This window comes from Symphalangus syndactylus, chromosome 10 (assembly GCF_028878055.3).
Source record: "Symphalangus syndactylus isolate Jambi chromosome 10, NHGRI_mSymSyn1-v2.1_pri, whole genome shotgun sequence".
NCBI lineage: Eukaryota > Metazoa > Chordata > Mammalia > Primates > Hylobatidae > Symphalangus > Symphalangus syndactylus.
Window position 1 is genome coordinate 109,588,524 of NC_072432.2, and position 18,112 is coordinate 109,606,635.

Consider the following 18,112-nt stretch of genomic DNA (forward strand, 5'->3'; position numbering starts at 1 on the left):
TAGTCTCAGATCATTATAAACCAGTTTTCATCTACAAGAACGTCTTTTGGGCCATTCACAAATCACTGTGCGGGACAGTCTTGTGCATTGTAGATAATGGTGTGCTGGCAAACCAGCTATCTGAATTTATCTGAGTTGTATCATTTGCTGATTTCTGTGCTGTAAGTACTCCTACAACGGCTGATTTCAAACTACCAGTAGGAACTTTCTTACAAAATTCCTGTAGATTTGACCACCAGCTTAGTAGGAGCCAGCTCTGGGAAAACACGAATTTTGTAGGATCTCTAGCATCTCTGGCCCTGCCCTTTAAATGCCAGTTGGATTCCCCAAATCATTGTGACAATAAAAAATGTAATCACAAGTTTCCCAAACACCTTCATCAGAAGCAGTAGCACCCCCACTGAGAAAAACAGTACATTCAACTCTGATGGTATTACAGGCATAAGTGACCTCACCAAATAGGTGCTTTATCTAGATAGGTCTATGTGATACTCCCTAGTATGAAGCCTCTGGCTGCCTGTTCTTGTTTCTCTAGGGAGACAGGAACAGCACTGAACAGTACTACAGGGCTGGTCTAAGCCTGTAGAGCTGGTCTGGCTGTGCCTTACTGAAGATCAAGATGGAGCACCAGTACTTACACTTTTCAGCCTTGATGAACCCAGGGCAGGCAGTCTAGTGACATTTGCCACATCCTGTTTCTCTCAGCTTTGGTTAGAACACAGGAACACAACTCAGATAAAGGAGACCCATACTTCAGAGCTGTCCCCTGCCTTTGAGTCCATTGCCTCTTTCCTCAGTCCAGTTCATCGCCTAAGAAGTTAACAAATGGTGAAATCACTGAAGCACATCTCCTTTTCTCAGTATTGGAAAGGCTGTTCATTATGGATTACGAAGGTGGATTAGCCTATGACCTATAAAATGAGCAAGTGGAATCAATTCACAGGGCATCGGGAAAATTGGGAGCAAGCTATAAAAATAGTCCTAAATACTGATAATACAGGAGATAGACCCAGTTTTATTAAAGTAGAACATTTGGCTTAAGACCTGTGCTACAAAAGACTAAAAGGTCTTTTCTTTCCTGCCTTAGTGTACACTTGACTCTGAAGTGGCTGTGAGAGTGGGTGGAGAGTTCTTCTTTGACCCTCAGCCTGCGGATGCGTCTAGAAACCTCGTGTTGATTGCAGGAGGAGTCGGAATTAACCCTCTGCTTTCCATCCTGCGGCACGCAGCAGATCTCCTCAGAGAGCAGGCAAACAAAAGAAATGGATATGAGATAGGAACAATAAAACTATTCTACAGTGCAAAAAATACCAGCGAACTCCTGTTTAAGGTAAAGGAGGTATAGCTTGCTGTAAGCAAACTTGTGTAGTGGTATTAATTGTTCATGAAAGTTTTTTCTCTAGGTTTTGTTTTCTCTGCAAAGGTTCAAACAAAAGGCTTGGCAAGGTTTAATCATGCTCAAATGAGAACTAACCAACACACCTTACCCAAGACAAGTAAAACTGCTAGTGTCGAAGAGGCTACCAGTTAAGTGACAGGAAAGGATAGGTTTTGGTGGGATGGAATCTGGAGGTTAGATGAACAGAAAAGTCACAAGGGTCCCGAGATTCCAGTCAAGAGACCTACAGTGGACTAGTGTATCACAGGAGTAGGTAAGACTTAGACAGTTTGGACTCAGCTGGGTAAATGAAACCCCCGTCAGTTGCATCTGTTTAAACTAAGTGCATTTGATGAAGAAAGCTTTCACTGGGGATTGCTTTGCAGCTGCAGGAATGAACAAAAGAACAGAAACAGTTAAAAGACACAACTGTGGTCAGTGAAACTGCTGCTTAATTGCCAATGCTTGAGAAAAAGGAAAAAGAAAAAACTCCCGGAGAGTTGGTAATATGCTTGTTAGCATATTCAGATTTCAATTAAAGCCAAATAGCCCTCTGTAGTCTGAATGCTCTGGCCTGCTAGGCTGCAAACAATATCTCTCTAAGTAGAGAGCAAGAGCGGCAGACGTGTGCAGAATGGGAGTTGAGGTTCAGTGTCCATGGTTGTGCACATCTGTTTTGATTTTTTAAAATTGTAGTGTGACCAAATATGTTTGACATTCCAGAAAAATATCCTTGATTTAGTAAATGAGTTTCCTGAGAAGATTGCATGCAGTTTGCATGTTACGAAACAGACTACACAAATCAATGCAGAACTCAAGCCATACATCACGGGTGAGTCCCCTAAAGATATTTTGACTATCTCCATGCAGTTATTTGATGGACGCATCAGTTGGTTGAGCGCAGATGCTTTGTTGTTGGAAGTTGCTGGCTGGGAATGTCACTATCTGGGGAATTGGGATGATTCCTCATGGAAAAATAGATATTTAGTTGGATTTACTCATTATATATGAGTTTCCTATTGCCTGTGTTAAAAGTGTACTTTTCACACTTTTTAAGAGGCCTTTGCATCATCACTGTAGTATACATACAAATAATTTATATTCCAGATTTGGCTGAATTGATTCCATTTGCCATTAATGGTCATTTAAACAACTCATAATTTCCTCTGAAAGGATTTTTATAAAACATTTACTTCCTTTGCTGAAGGCAATTTGTATCTGCATCAAAGACCAGTAAGCTAGCTGGCCCTTTCTGCAGAGTGCATTACGATGAGCTTCCCACTTTGCTTGCTTAGGTTTAGGAAGCCTGGAGATGCACTCTGCTTGGGTCTGGGCCCAGATGCCAATAGGAGCCATACTGTGAATGGCTTAAGAAGACTAGACTCACTGAACTTGCAAATAAACACTGTATCTGAATTGTGGTTAGTCCTTCCTCATTTGCTGATACAACCTTGTCTGGCTTAATTTGGTGTTTATTCTGGTTTTTGGTAGAAGGAAGAATAACAGAGAAGGAGATAAGAGATCATATTTCAAAAGAGACTTTGTTCTATATTTGTGGCCCACCTCCAATGACAGACTTTTTCTCCAAGCAACTGGAAAACAACCATGTACCCAAAGAACACATTTGCTTTGAGAAGTGGTGGTAGGAGGCAGACAAAGACAGAAAAAATAAAGAGGTGAGATCTACTCAGGAAAGCTCCTGTCCTTTGTGGCATGATTAATTTTTTTTATCTCTACTGGAGTTGTCTTATTTTTTAAGGCTATAAACTTAGTGACCAGCTGGATAATAAAAGCCAGCTGGCAGACTTAAATGATAAACTTTTTGCAAAGACCTCAGTGATTAAACTATTTTTTACTATACTGATTTTCTTTTATTAACAACGATTTAATTGTCTCATGATGTACCATGATGGGTCAATGTAGATTTTTCTTTTGTCTTTAGGCAAAAAAAAGATATATACATATGTCTAATCATAGGAAAATGTGATTTTTGAGTATAAAATGTGGGCTAGCTTTAAATTGACAGCCATCTATATATCTTATGTTTAATGAAATTATAATTTAAATACAATCTTAATAATTTTACTTTGAAAATTCTTTTTATTTAATGCCTTTGTTTACTGTACCATGCCCTACAGTCTTATTTGGTCCATCAAAGTTAAGTTTGGACATGGAAAATTGTTAGGAAAACTGCTTTAGGGAGTTAAATATCCAGCATATTTGCTTTCTTGTTAATGAATATCCTAAGTGTGTATCCTGACTAATTGTTAGTTTCTTCTCAAATGAAACCCTTTCTGTGTCTTGGCTGTCTGCCTTAACGCTGTAGGAGGCAGCTTCTTGCTTGGGACAAAGGCATTGGTGATGTGTTCCATGTTGAATCTGCCTTCAGTGCCTGGGCTGGCTGGCTATGGAAATGTGCTTAGCATTGATTAGGGGGTAGAGAGCTGTTTCTAAATCCTGCTTTTCTACTTTTTATTTCACTCATTTGCCAGAGTTGTTCTTGGCACCAGCAGCTCCTTAACATATAGTTGTTGAATGAATGAAAGAAAGCAACTAATGTTTTAACTCCTTGCTAAGTCTGAGATTGGGAGGCAATTCCCTAGAGTGGATAGAAAGGATGGTGGAGCCTCATCCCAAAGCTGCTCTGATGAAACTGCTAGAAAGCAGATTGTAGTTCTTTGTTTCGATTTTTAAAAATCCAAAAGAAGTCCTGACTGAGGCCAGGCCATTCCTTTTATGACAAGTAGTCCTGGGCCCAAGGTTGCCTGCATAGAGATCACAGGTGGGTGAAGGGAGCCTGGGAAGAAGGACAGATGAGTGCTGGAGACCTAGGAGCTCCAGTTGAGATTCTGTTCTGGAGCGGATGAGAGAAGACAGGTTACCCTTTCTTATCTTTGTTGTCGCAGGCCTCCCAGGGACTTGTGGGCTTGAACACATATGATTCATGGGACCTGAAGGTGACTCTAGCTTCTGCCCAGTTTTGAGTTTTGTCAAGTTTTAAGCAGAGATCATTTGTCAACTATTTTGATCCCAGATTTGAATTTGGGGAGGAAGGGAGGAGCTATTGACCTGATGGGAATATCATAATCCATTCAAGGAAATGGTCATCAGTACCTCAGAGGTGAAGGGAATATGTGAAGCTCTGGATCACTACAAGGAGCCCTGACTTATCAATTGGCCCCAAAGTGCCCAGGCTGAGGGCATAGGAGCATGATGAGATGCAAGGATGTGGGATTATCAAGGGGCACTTCTACCAACTGGTGAAGGCAGTCTGCGGGGGAGGACACCTAAAGGTATGGCGAAAGTACCTAACCCAGGCCTCTCTGCATCAGGAGTGGAGGTGCAAAGTGAGCATCTCCAGTGCAGCAGGGGATGGGAAGATAGGAAGGTGTCGCCCACTGTCTCTGTTTAGCCAGCACCATGGCTGGCTGTGTGCCTGCTACTGTCAGAGAGCAAGGGTCACCTGTCCTGGAGATTCCAGCTTTGCCTGCCACCCTGTTGCTGACTCAGTATTGGCAGAATTGCTGAGATGGGCCAGGTCATCGCCTTTGGAGTGTTCATCCTTTCAGTGCCATTATTCTGGTGCTAAGTGCTGAAGAGCACTTTCTGGTCTAGCGAGAATGTCCTCTTGCTCTTGCCTGCCAGACCTGTCCAGATCTTTTTGGTACTTAAATTGAGCTAACTCCAGCCAGAGTGGCTTGGAATTCATAGTGCGGTGGCTCAGAGTATAGGCTCGAAAGCCCTTGAGCCAGATTGCCTGGGTCCAAATCTCACCTATACTACTTACTAGGTAGATGACCTTGAGCAAGTCACTTAACTGCTCTATGCCTCATTTAAAATTACACACTTACAACTACATGTAAAAGGGAGATGATACTGCTGCCTACCTACCTACCTGATAGGGCTATTATGGGGATTGAAGGTGATCATACATGTAAAGTGCTTAGCAGAACACTGCATGAGTGTGTTGTCATTATTAATTTGCTATTCCTTGTCCTATTCAGAAAGGATTTCAAGAGGCTGGATGCCTTAGATGTGGTCTAACTTGAAACCTTCATGTGGGTGTGCATCTGTCTTGTTTATTGCTGTGCCAGGCACAAAATAGGTATTTCATAAATATTTGTTATATGCTCAGAGTTGATGTGCTGGATTAAAGTGACTTCTTAAGGATCCTCTGGCTCTATGAGTTTGAAAAAATGTTTCTTCTTTTGACATGAGACCCTTTCACAGCCTACTCAAGAGACTAGGTTAGTCTCTTCTTTGTATCTTTCTCAGATTTATATTTTTTCAAACATACAACAAAGTAGGGATAGTAAAATGACTTCTCGTGCATCCATCACCCAGCTTCCATGACTAGCAGCATTCTGTTTTTGTCAGCCCTCAGCTTCTTTGTGGGGGTGTTCTTCTTGCTGGTGTGTTTTCAAGCAAAGCCTAGCAATTGTATCGTGTCACTTCTAAATTCTTCAGTATATATTTCTAACAGATACATCACCTCAGCACAACCACAATGTCATTATCATACCTAACACAAGTGACAATGACTCCTTAATATCCTCTAAGACCCTTCTGTGTTGTTTCCTCATGGCCTCAAAAGTCCGAATATTGCATTAGGTTAATGTCTTTTAAGTTTATTTTAATTAATGGCACACTCCTTACACCCCCTACACATATACATGGACACTTTTTTTTCCCCCATGATTCATTTGTTAAAGAAACTGACTTATTTGTTCTGTAGGCTTTCCCACATTTTGAACCTGGCCTATTGTATCAGGTTGTTGCTTGATCCTCCCTCCTCTGTATTTCATGTAAACAGGTAATTAGATTTAGAACTTGTTTATATTCAGATTCAAGATTTTTTTTTTGCAAGCCTATATTATAAAGTGGTGTGCTTCCGGCGGCATCACATGAGGCATATAATGTCTGTCCCACTTTTAATGCTAAGATGGATCAGTGGTTTCAGCATTTGTCAGCCTGATTCATCCAACATAGTGGTCTTCATCAAACTTTCGCCTAATTGTTTTAGCAGCCATTGATCATTGCCGATAGCTATTTTTTCATTAAGGATTAATTATCCATTTCTGTTATTCTTCCTGCATATATTGTCTGTGATTGTTCCATATAGAACTTTCCCTCATCAGCTTTGATTCCGCTGAAATGAGTCTGTAAAGAAAAGGCAGGATTGATGCTTGATTTCTTTCCTTTTATTTATCAGTTAGCATACTATGAGTTGGTGCCTTAGCAACCTTTAGACGACCAGTGAGATTATTTAAAGTATCATTATGAACTCATGGCTTTTTATACATTTGATTGTTTTCATCCATTACAGTCAATTTTTTGATGTTCAGTTGGTTTTAGGTCGCCCCTGCTGTGTCAGTGGTTCACACTCAATCATGATGGTTGATGAGGTTCAGGGCTCTTAACATGTGCAAAAAGTTCTCTAATAAACAGGTAGGAGGAAAAGGAGATGAGTGTGGTGTTAAGAAGCCTCATGAAGAAAGTGTTTCATAGAGGATGGATTGGCTAGCTGTGTCATGCTGCTAATAGGACAGGAAAGATGAGGTCTGATGAGTGATCATTGAGCGGCCATTGATTTGGCAACTGGTCCGGTTGTTGGTGATCTTGGTAAGACGGATGGTGGGGGTGAAAACAGTGAAATAGGTTTAGGAGCAATTGAGAGGAAATCAATTATAATGAATATAGATAATCGTTTTAAAGAAATTTAAAGAGAAGAAAAAAGATGGAATGGTAGCTGGAAAGGGAAGTGGGGTCGAGAACATTTATTGTTCTCATCGGGTTGTTTTATTTTTTAAACTTTTTGTTTTGAAGTAATTTTAGATTTACAGAAGAGTTGCAAAGACAGGGTTCCTCTATATCCTTCATCCAGCTTCCCCAAATGTTTAACGTAGTTGTGGTATATTTATCAAAACTAGGGAATGAACAGTACAGCTAAGTTGGTACAGTACTATTAACTAAAGCAGTTTTTTTTGTTTTAAGAGGAGTGAAATAACAGCCTGATTGTGTGAAAAACCATGAAAGAGTAATTCAGTGGGACTCAGGGAAGTGACACCTTCTAGAGGATGATGTATTAACTGTCATTTATTGAGCATCTGCTATGTGCAGTCACTGAGCTAGACACTGAAGATAGGAAAGTATAAGACAAAGGTTATCTTAGGAGCAAGTTAAATACTTTGGGAAACTTTTTTTTTTTTTTTTTTAAGTAAGTCTAAGTGATAGAAGGTATCTTCTGGAAATAACTGAGTTACACATTGAGAACATTTCGACAAAATTGAAAGTGGAAATGCTCTGGGGGAAAATTTTTTTTGCACCTATCACTGTTTGAAAGAGAATCTATAGCAAATGGATGACTGGGTGAGTCACTGGAATGATGGATCTTAGGGGCCCAGGGGTAGCAGAGTGGGAAAGGCTGCACCCATGCTCTGGCTGCACCCATGCTCTGGAGGGTAGGAGTATTGTTATATGGGACTCACAGCACAAACACGTGTACATGCAGTGATTGTCAAATGATCCAAGGGCATGTCTCGTCGCTCCTATTTTTTTTTTCCTGTCTGAATGGAAAACAGCAATTTCCTCCATTCCTGGTTATTGCAGATGATCTGATAATTTAACCTGAGAGCCATTATTTCATTTTATTTAATTGTAAAACTCAAAAGAAGTATACTGTTCTCATCTTAAACAGTAAGATGTCTGGTCTTCAATATTACTCTTTCTTAAATTACAATAAGCTAGCAGTGTGGTGATGACATGTAGATACCTCCTAATGTGCCATAAAATCCAGGCATGCATTTTAAAGTGTTTTGTGCCCAGAAATCCAAACTTTTATAGTTGTTGAGCAGCCATCTTCATCTGGTCTGTTCTGAATTCTTAAAACCAGCAGGAGCTCATCAGCCTAACCTGGCCCCTTCCAGCTCACCCCCATGTCCTATTTTGCTATATTTGAGCATAACAAGATTTTGTCTCTTCCTTTTTAAAAATTAATTACCTAATAAATATGACCAAAAATTGTTAAATAATTTTTGATTAATTACCTAATAAATGTGACCACAAATATTAAATAAAATTATATAGATTAAAATGCTGAAGTTCTCTTCTCCCCCGTCCTATTCCCTTGCCTAGAAGGAACCTCTGTATAAAAAACTTGCTGGGTATCCTTTTAGAAATTTTATGGTATATTAATCTTGTATACATATACAACTGTGTGTACCTATACAACTATGTATCTCATTCTTTTAACACACTTCAAATTCTTGGTATATACCATAATATACTTAACCATATCTCCATGATGGACATTTAAATTGTTTGGAGTTTTTGGCTATTACAAGCAATATTGCAGTAAACCTGTTTGTATAATTTTTCTGCACATAATCCTGTGGAATTACTAGAAGTGCCATTTCTGAATAAAAAATTGACTAGTATTGCCAAGTTACCCTATAAAATGCCTAATCAGTTTATATTCTAACAGGGTATGAAAGTGCCCATTTCTGGCCAACATTAGATACCCTCAGTCTCATACTTATTTTTTTCCTCTAATCAGTTAGATGAAAGGTGATTTTTTTTTAACAATTTTGATTGTTCCATAGCATTTTTTTTTTCCTAAGGTATTTTAGCCATCCTTATTTCTTGTTTTCAGAATGGTATATTCCTGTTGTATATCCATTTTGATATCTTACTGATTTATAACCCTTTATAAAAATAGAATGAGTGCTAATCCTTCGTTATGTATATTACAAATACATATTTTTTTCCAGTCTGTTACCAGTTCCTGAATTCTGTTTGTTGTAACTTATAACAGTTTTAAAGTTATATATAATCATATATGTTGGTCTTTTCCTTCGGCTTTTATGGATATATTTTCTTCTGATACTTCTATAGAATAAAACTCCAATTAAGCCTGTCTGTCTTAGAGACTATAGGAGCCCAGAGAGAAGAAACAACAAATGAGGCAGATTGGTTGGCTGTGTGGGATGGTGGGAGGAACATGACACCAGGCTTCAAGAGACCTACATCATGCCCATTCTACAACTTGTTTCCTGTGTGACTCATTCCACCTCTCTCTGAAACGTGCTTTCCTTATCTGTCGCTGCAGGTAGGACTATGCAATTTAAAATTCCTTTCAGCTTTACCTTTCTATAATTTCATGATAGAAAAATGGGCCTTAGAGATCAAGGTTGACTATACTGAGAGATGTCTAAGGAGTATCTTAACTGTCTTCAAATATTTTATTGATTCTTGGAATGACTATTGTTTGTTTGTATCTCTGGGGTTGACAGAATAAGAAGACATTGTCTTGGACTGAAGCAAGGGAAAAGTTTGGTTTGATACAGGGGACTTTTGGACTATACTGCTGATTAAATTCTGGAGTCAGGGCTCAAGAGAAATAGTGGAATTACCGTTAGTAAGAAATAAAACTGACATTTGCCCATTGGGGCTTAAGGTGTACTTGACTGAGATAGGGACTGAATTGATAGTTCCCCAGGTTCATAAAAAGGAAGTGTTTTAGACAGTTATTAACTTAGGCATTTTGTGGATCTAGAAACTGGTAAGTTTGCTAGTTGTTCTTTCTTCTAAGGTGATTCTCTTTTTTTCATTGAACAATCAACAAGATAGGAGGTACCCAGGACTGAAGGTTCATGAAATCAGAGGTCCATTATAGGAAGCATTTTAATGTTCACCCTAATAAGTGAAATATATTTCTTACTATCTTTAAGCCTTTATATTATTTAGAGGCCACAGAAAAATCCAAATCCAAATCCAAACTGAACTTAATGACTAGTGAGCAACATATTTAAATATACAAGTATAAGTTTTACCACATTAAAGGATGAAAAGCCAGTCAGCAACATGGGATCATGTTTTAAAACTGTCTCTGGATGAATGAATATCTTTACTCTTTCTTCAGGACCCAGTCCTTACAGTTGACAGCCAGGGTGGTTCTCCACCAATTCCTGGCTCAGGGCTTTGCTGGAATTGCCAACATTACCATTAGAAATCATTTGGGGCTGGGCGTGGTGGCTCACGCCTGTAATCTCAGCACTTTGGGAGGCCAAAGTGGGCAAATCACCTGAGGCCGGGAGTTCAAGACCAGCCTGACCAACATGGAGAAACCCAGTCTTTACTAATAATGTAAAAATTAGCCGGGCGTGGTGGCGCATGACTGTAATCCCAGCTACTCGGGAGACTGAAGCAAGAGAATCGCTTGAACCTGGGAGGTGGAGGTTGTGGTGAGCCGAAATTGTGCCATTGCACTCCAGCCTGGGCAACAAGAGCGAAACTCCGTCTCAAAAAAAAAAGAAAATCATTTGGGAGAATTCCCAAATTCCCACTCTGCCCGTCAGACCCAAGACAGATAGTTTCCTTTGCACTCCCACATGCATACCATGGCACCTCCCCAAGAGCTGCTGCTTTCTGTTGCCACACAACGCCCTCCCTCCCAAAAAGACATAGTTCTTTGGATCTTTTTTACAAATTATTATATATATTTTTTCAAGACGGAGTCTTGCTCTGTCATGCAGGCTGGAGTGCAGTGGCATGATCTCGGCTCACTGCAACTTTTGCCCCCCGGGTTCAAGTGATTCTCCTGCCTCAGCCTCCCGAGTAGCTGGGATTACAAGCATGTGCCACCATGCCTAATTTTTGTATTTTTAATAGAGACGGGGTTTCACCATGTTGGCCAGGCTGGTCTTGAACTCTTGACCTGGCCTCTTTGGGTCTTAAGAAAGGTATAAATACTTCACTTTTAGTGACTTCGTCTAACGTTGAATGTGTCAAACTCTGAAAACTAATCCATGCAAGAGGTTTTGGAAAAGTTCCAGGCAATATCACTGGAGTATTTATTACTCTGAGGAAATGCCTTTGATAAGGACAGGGTTGGTAGCTTCAATCCCTCCCTCATTCCCCAGTCATTTTTTTGCTTCTGAATAACTCTCAAATCTGTCCCCTTCTTTGCTAAGATTCAAGCCAGCAGCCCCCACCTGGACTAAAGCACTGGCCTCTGCAGCATCTCTGGGATCCCTGCATTTTCCTCATTCAGTAGCCAGAAAGATGTTTTAAAAAATGCAAATCTGATGTCATTTCCCTGCTTAAAACTGTTCAGTGGCCTCCTATTAACCCTTACAACAAGGACCAGAATCCTTACCATGGTTCACGAGGCCCTTCTGCATTGCTGTCTTCTCAGCACCTAGCACAGTTGTGTAGGAATTTTAAAATGTGTATCTGTTTAACAAATCATTTGATCCCCTCATGCCCACATAAATGCACAGGTCTCTCCCGTAGCCTGGCTTCCTCTGCTGGAGGGACGTGCCACTGTTTTGCAAGGGCTGGGGAAGCAAGCACCAGCCAGGTTCAGAGAGCCATTCGTCTGCAGCCAGGGTTCGTTTTCTTAGTCTAGCCACTGAAACGATTGTTATCAACAGGAACCTGTGGTGAACATCACTTTGCTTCCTTCTCTGGCAACAGCTGCCTCAGAAACCCAGCCAAAGGCTCATTGGGTCTTGTCCTTAGATCTCATGTCCACACACTTCCCTGTACAAAACTCTAGGAGCCAGGTACAGGAAACCCAGCCTCTCCTGGGAAGCTGCATCAGTGGTTTTGGCGGGTCATAGTGCAGGCAGAGCACTAATCACCAGGGGCCCACCCTGCACTACTCATGCAGTTGGCCTCCAGCACTTCCAGCCGGGCTCTTGGAAACAAGATCTGTGGCAACAACTGGAAGTCAGTGCCGAGCTTCTCCTGGCCACACACACCAGTCATCCTCGCCCTTCCCGTCTTGCACAGTCCTTTCAGGACTTGATCTTCAATCTTAGGCTGCTGTGAGCCCTAGCAGGACAGAGCCCAGACTGTGTGCTCCCTGCAGCACAGTGCCCCTGTGCCAGCTAGGAGCTCAGCTAGAGTGGGTTGCACGAGTCATGAGTTTTGGGTCAACCTATTCCTACTAATAAGCACTGTTTACACCTGAGAGCTAGTCCTGAAAGATTTTGTGGTTTAGAGAGGGCCATGATGAATATGTTTAGAGTACTGATAAAATGTGCTTCATAAGAAATAAATTAGAATGCCTCCTGCTAATGTTTTTGGAAGCTGCTCCCATCAAGCATCAGCAACTCTAGTGAAGCATGGTCAACCTGGAGATCTGAAAAATTCAGACAGGCATTTGACTAAATGTTTACCTTTTTGTTACTTATAAACCATTGATAAATAATTTAAGACTTTATAAATATTATTACAGTATTTCTGTTAAGATGGGATATACTACACTTCAGTAGCCAATAACTCTCAAAATCTCATTGGTTCACCTTAGCAAAGGTTTATTTAACGCCCATGTCAAGATCCATCTTTTTTTTTTTTTTTTTTGACAGGGTCTTGTTCTCTTGTCCAGGCTGGAGTGCAGTGGTGTAACCACAGCTCACTGCAGCCTCGACCTCCTGGGCTCAAGCAATTCTCTCACTTTAGCCTCCCAAGTAGCTGGTACATGTACCACCACACCCAGCTGATTTTTTTTTTTTTTTTGTAGAGGCAAGTTCTTGCTATGTTGCCCAGGCTGGTCTCGAACTTCTGAGCTCAAGCGATCCTTCTGTCTCAGCCTCCCAAAGTGCTGGGACTATAGGCATGAGCCACCACACCCAGCCTCATGGTCCATCTTGAACTGTGCTGAGGGTGTTGGAGATGAAGGGCTGGGAGTCCCTGAAGCTTTTATCAGACCTGCTTGTGTCTCATGGCCCCAAACTGCAAGAGAAGCTGGGGAGTAGAGGATATACTTCCATGGATATTGGGTGGGCACTAACAGTATCTGCCACATTGATTACCTATTAGCATGTGATTAACTGCTACCCACAGAGTGCTTACCGTGGACCAAGCACTTTATTCACATCTTATTAATCCTCACAAAAATCCAAAGAGGTGGCTGCCATTTCACCCCATTTCACACTTGAGGCGATTGATGCTCAGAGCTGTGAAGAAACTGAGGAGGTTACACATGTAGGCTGGGTCTAGTTAGCATCCTCACCAGCTGTCTGATTCCAAAGCCCAGCTGGGCTTTTCCACTACACCAAGCCCAAAACAGTGTTACTATTTCATTAACATAGGTTTCCTCAGGCTTTCCATGGGTCAGTATTTTGACCTTGTGGCTGTATGCACTTCAGAGCAATGCACCTGCCTTTCTTTAAGCAGATTAGATAAGAATTCTTCTTCCTCCCATAATTGCCCTGCCAGTAGTGCTAAACTTCACCCACTACCGTCTCCTGAGCCTCTGCAGGTGAAGTACTTGAAAGCAGCTTCCCAGTGAAAGAATCTGGATTAGCCACAACATCATAGGAATGCCTCATTTCAATCACCTGATAACCACCTGATCACAGTGGATTTGCAGGACTCCCTTGCAAACCCACTGTGACAGCTACAGCCTCACAGACTTAACTGCCAAGTGCACAAGCTTCCTCATGCCAAACATTGTATGTCTTTGTGGCTTTTACTGTTCGTGGGACCTGGTCAGTTCAAATGATGGCTTTTTACCCTATTGGCAATCACAGGAAACTAACATTTCCTTCAGAAATGCCTCCACTTGAAATATACATGCAGGATGTTGAGAATGGATTTTAGGGCCTTGATTATTTACCACTTGTAGAAAGCATTTTATTTCACAAGGAACAAGCTGTGTTTCAACTGACAAGAGACCCTGTGGCCAGTGGTATTCAACTTTGGCTGCACCTTAGAGTCCTCTGGGAGCTTTTAAAAATCCTGATGCCCACGCCACTCCCCAGATCATTCATTCACAAGCTCTGTGGGCGGGCCCCGGCATCAGGATTTTGTATAGCTTCCTCAGTGATTTCAAGCTGCTGCTAACTTAACACCCTCCACTGTAGACTGATTTTTTTGCCAGAATCAGCAGGGTGTAGAGAAGCAAGGGAGAAAAAACAAGACCTTTAGGAACTGTTAGCCTGACACTAGGGCCAAACTCTCTTGAGGAATTCAAATTATTGTCACCTTTTTTTCCCCATAGCAAATACAGCCAACATAAATGTCAATTAATTAATTGCAAAATGTACCCAAAGCTGAGCAATGTAAGGCCCTCTAGCCTGGAACCGTTTGCTTTTCAAAGTTGAGTGTGGTGTTTTTGTCCTGGCCTGTTGCTGACTAGCATATATTTTTAAAATCATGATCCTTTAAGATATGTGCCAAGAAATAATGTTTTTATTAAATCAAAATACTGTATAGATATTAATGACTTAGTTGTGGAAAATGTCATTAAAAAATAGTTGTCTTTTCTTTGAACAGGGCCTTCAACCTCTTTAAGCTCTGAGGGTTGGGTGGGGAGTTTGTCAAGAAGAAAAAGCTATATGATGTGGCTGTACAAAGGTTTTACATTTTGCTCTATAAAAATATATTACAAATGTTTGTGTTTTTTTTGTTTTTTTTTCTGAGATGGAGTCTTGCTCTGTGCCCAGACTGGAGTGCAGTGGTGTAGTCTCGGCTTACTGCAACCACTGCCTCCCAGGTTCAAGCAATTCTCCTGCCTCAGCCGCCCGCGTAGCTGAGATTACAGGCGCCCGCCACCACGCCCAGCTAATTTTTGTATTTTTAGTAGAGACGGGGTTTCACCACGTTGGCCAGGCTGGTCTCGAACTCCTGACCTCAGGTGATCGGCCCGCCTCAGCCTCCCAAAGTGCTGGGAATACAGGCATGAGCCACCACGCCTGGCCTACAAAAACTTGCAAAGGGAAAAGACTTGCCTCATTTATTTACTTAAAAGCTTGGAAACGGCCGGGCACAGTGGCTCATGCCTATAATCCCAGCACTTTGGGAGGCCAAGGCAGGAGGATCACGAGGTCAGGAGATCGAGACCATCCTGGCTAACACAGTGAAACCCCGTCTCTACTAAAAATACAAAAAATTAGCCGGGCGAGGTGGCGGGCGCCTGTAGTCCCAGCTACTTGGGAAGCTGAGGCAGGAGAATGGCGTGAACCCCAGGGGGCGGAGCCTGCAGTGAGCCGAGATTGCGCCACTGCACTCCAGCCTGGGCAACAGCAAGACTCTGTCTCCAAAAAAAAAAAAGCTTGGAAACAATGTTAGACATTGATGTAAGGTTTTTTGCTTATTTTAAAAAGGTATTTGTCTCCACCATCCCAGAAGTGAGCCGAGATTGCGCCACTGCACTCCAGCCTGGGCAACAGCAAGACTCTGTCTCCAAAAAAAAAAAAAAAAGCTTGGAAACAATGTTAGACATTGATGTAAGGTTTTTTGCTTATTTTAAAAAGGTATTTGTCTCCACCATCCCAGAAATGGGAGGTGGCTGTACCCCTTACTTACCTGGTGGCATCTGAGTTCCACTTGCCATCTCTTTCTACAAATGACGAGAAGGCACAGCACGCCTAGCTTGCTCTGCAGCTTTCAGTGGGAACTTTGTCTTCCTCCACCACGTCATCATGCTGCCAGGAGTTAGAAACTTATAAAGAGTGAGTAGGGGGTGTGGGCTGGAGTCCTTTGGACATGAGGCCAGGACTGTTCCTAGTGACACGATAAACACTCACTCCTCACGGTGCACTAACTCATAGATGATTTATTGCCGTAAGTAACTAAACAAGAGAAGAGACAGGCTGTGGGTTTGGTCAAGACAATCAGCATTCCCTCTCCAAGGTTCGCCAGTTGCATCTATGTAAAGCCTTAATACTTTCTGGACGATATAAACACATGATAGACACAGCATACATGGGTAACAACTTGACCAATGTTACACTGATTAAAATAGCACATTAACAAGGGCGCTAGCCAGTCCCGATGCCCTGAAATGACAGAAGTAATGTGTGTTTGTATGATGTGCTGAATACAAAAGCGTTAAAAACAACTTTTTGGCATTAATACTAACACAGAATACTTCCTTGAACATTCTGCAAGAGTAGGTGCAGACACAGAATTACTTCTTCATTTCCAGATTACCAGTATCTATAGGACTATTCTGAGAAAAGCTGGGAGGCGGAGCACCTCCCCTCCCCGATGTCATTTTCTTTGTCAAAGCAGAAGAGTCGAAGGGGTTTAGGTGGAGGAGGGCAGCTGACAGGGCTCCTGGAGTTGTTAAGTCACCAAGTAGCTGCAGGGGATGGACACTGCCCCACATGATGTGGGATGAACAGCAGCCTTGGTTTGTAGCCCAGGGTGTCCACGGATTTGACCCGAATGCTCCCTGGAGGCCCTGTGGCGAGGACAGGCACTGGATGGTCCAGACCCTCTGGCTGGAGGAGTGGTGGAGCCAGGACTGGGCCTTGAGCCTTGAGGACTAGAAGAAATAACCTGACCTCTTGCATTCTAACACTGGGTCATTAATGACACCTTTCCAGTGGATGTGCAAAAACCAACACTGTCAGGAACCTGGCCCTGGGAGGGCTCAGGTGAGCTCACAAGGAGAGGTCAAGCCAAGCCAAAGGGTAGGTAACACACAACACCAGGGAAACCAGCCCCCAAACCAGCTGTTGGTAAGATGCCTTGGGTTTGGCAACTCACCTAGTTTTAGCACAAATTGCCCGAGACTCAGTTTTCTTCAACCGTACCAAGCTCTCTGACTTCCTCAGCATCCCCGTCCCTGGCATCCTCTCCAGGATTGGAGTGCCCAGTGCAAATCCCCCCCAGGGCCCTGCTGTGGCTGGCAGGACCATTCTGCACAGCCTCACCCTCCACACCCACCCCACACAGCCGGCCACCAGGGGACAGCTGTTCTCCCTTGTCCTCTTGGACAGGGCCCTTCATCTCCTCAGAGACTCCACCCTCCTGCTGCTGTCCCGAAACACAGTTTCCCATGTCTCCAGCTTTGGAAGACTGGTCTTCTAAATTCTTCTCATTTTCTTCTGCTTGTTGTTTGTCTCTGGCACTGAGTTTACCTTTCGATTTCCTCATCTGCCTGTTGTGCATTTCTTCTCTGGAGAATCGCCACTGAAACTAGAAATCAGAGAGGATGGGGATAAATAACAAGCCTCCGGGAACGCAGAGCTTCACCCGAAGCCTTGTCTGCATTCATACCCACACCATGTCTGAGTGAGACAAACAATTCCCAGCATCCTCCAGCCAGGCAGTACAGGCACCAAACTTGAATTGCACACAATCACATCACACCCACTCCAAGGGCCTGCACCACGCCTTCCAGGATGTATATTTTAGATGTAGATTTCAGGTTCTGTGGGGGCAGAGCAGCATTTCTTTTGACTGGCTCCATACCAAAGGCCCATATAGGAAAGGGCTCCTGAAGTCCTATCATTTGGAGGGCCAGGATGGAGAGGAGATGTGAGGCCTGCCCCCAGTAAGAGCCAGAGCTGCAGCTACTCATTTCCATTCTGAGCAGGCTGAGGATTACCAGGCACGGGGCTGGCATTCTCTCACTCGGTCACCTGAGTAAGGCAGGACCCAGAACACGGGGCAGACACTGTGCTGTACCGCTCAGATTCCCCTACAGGACTGGCGGGCCCGCTCCCCGGCTAGGCCGATAGCCCTTTGCTGACCACCACCTCACAGAAGGTCACACCAGGGCAACCTACAACCAATGACTGCCCCAGGTAGGATACAACAACCCATTTCCTGATCCCAATTTGGGATAACGCAAATGCCATCCCAGCACCAAGCCAACCTGGGGGATTGTGACTGCATCACAGCCCAAATTCTCCCTCTGCCCGCTCCTGTACTGACAAGTGTTCCTAAGGTAACTCCCTCTAAAAACTTCCAAATCTCAGAGGCCGCTTCCCA

At 42.8% G+C, this 18,112-nt stretch overlaps 2 protein-coding genes across 17 annotated transcripts in view; one reads left to right on the top strand and one right to left on the bottom strand.

Moving 5' to 3' along the window:
* Nucleotides 1–18,112, top strand: part of OXNAD1 (oxidoreductase NAD binding domain containing 1) — a 60,146-nt gene that overhangs the window by 35,553 nt on the left and 6,481 nt on the right. For 4 of the 12 annotated variants that reach the window (XR_008660513.2, XM_055295521.2, XM_055295523.2 and 1 more), the window contains 3 exons: nt 1,088–1,330; nt 2,102–2,210; nt 2,870–3,054. Coding sequence is in view for 10 of the 12 variants with exons in the window: in XM_055295521.2 (XP_055151496.1) it covers nt 1,088–1,330; nt 2,102–2,210; nt 2,870–3,024 (507 nt within the window). In the remaining 2 variants the exon portion in view is untranslated. Of the gene's footprint in view, nt 1–1,087; nt 1,331–2,101; nt 2,211–2,869; nt 5,549–9,303; nt 9,822–11,349; nt 14,660–15,492; nt 15,616–18,112 lie in introns of those variants that run through there. The other 8 variants (XM_063610785.1, XM_055295525.2, XM_055295526.2 and 5 more) reach the window with 5 other exon arrangements.
* The window catches only part of RFTN1 (raftlin, lipid raft linker 1), a 203,673-nt gene continuing 201,479 nt past the window's right edge, over nt 15,919–18,112 (bottom strand). For all 5 annotated transcript variants that reach the window (XM_055295520.2, XM_055295519.2, XM_063610761.1 and 2 more), the window contains exon 10: nt 15,919–17,314. In XM_055295520.2, coding sequence (XP_055151495.2) covers nt 16,910–17,314 — 405 coding nt within the window. In that variant the 3' untranslated portion in view covers nt 15,919–16,909. The remainder of the gene's footprint in view (nt 17,315–18,112) is intronic.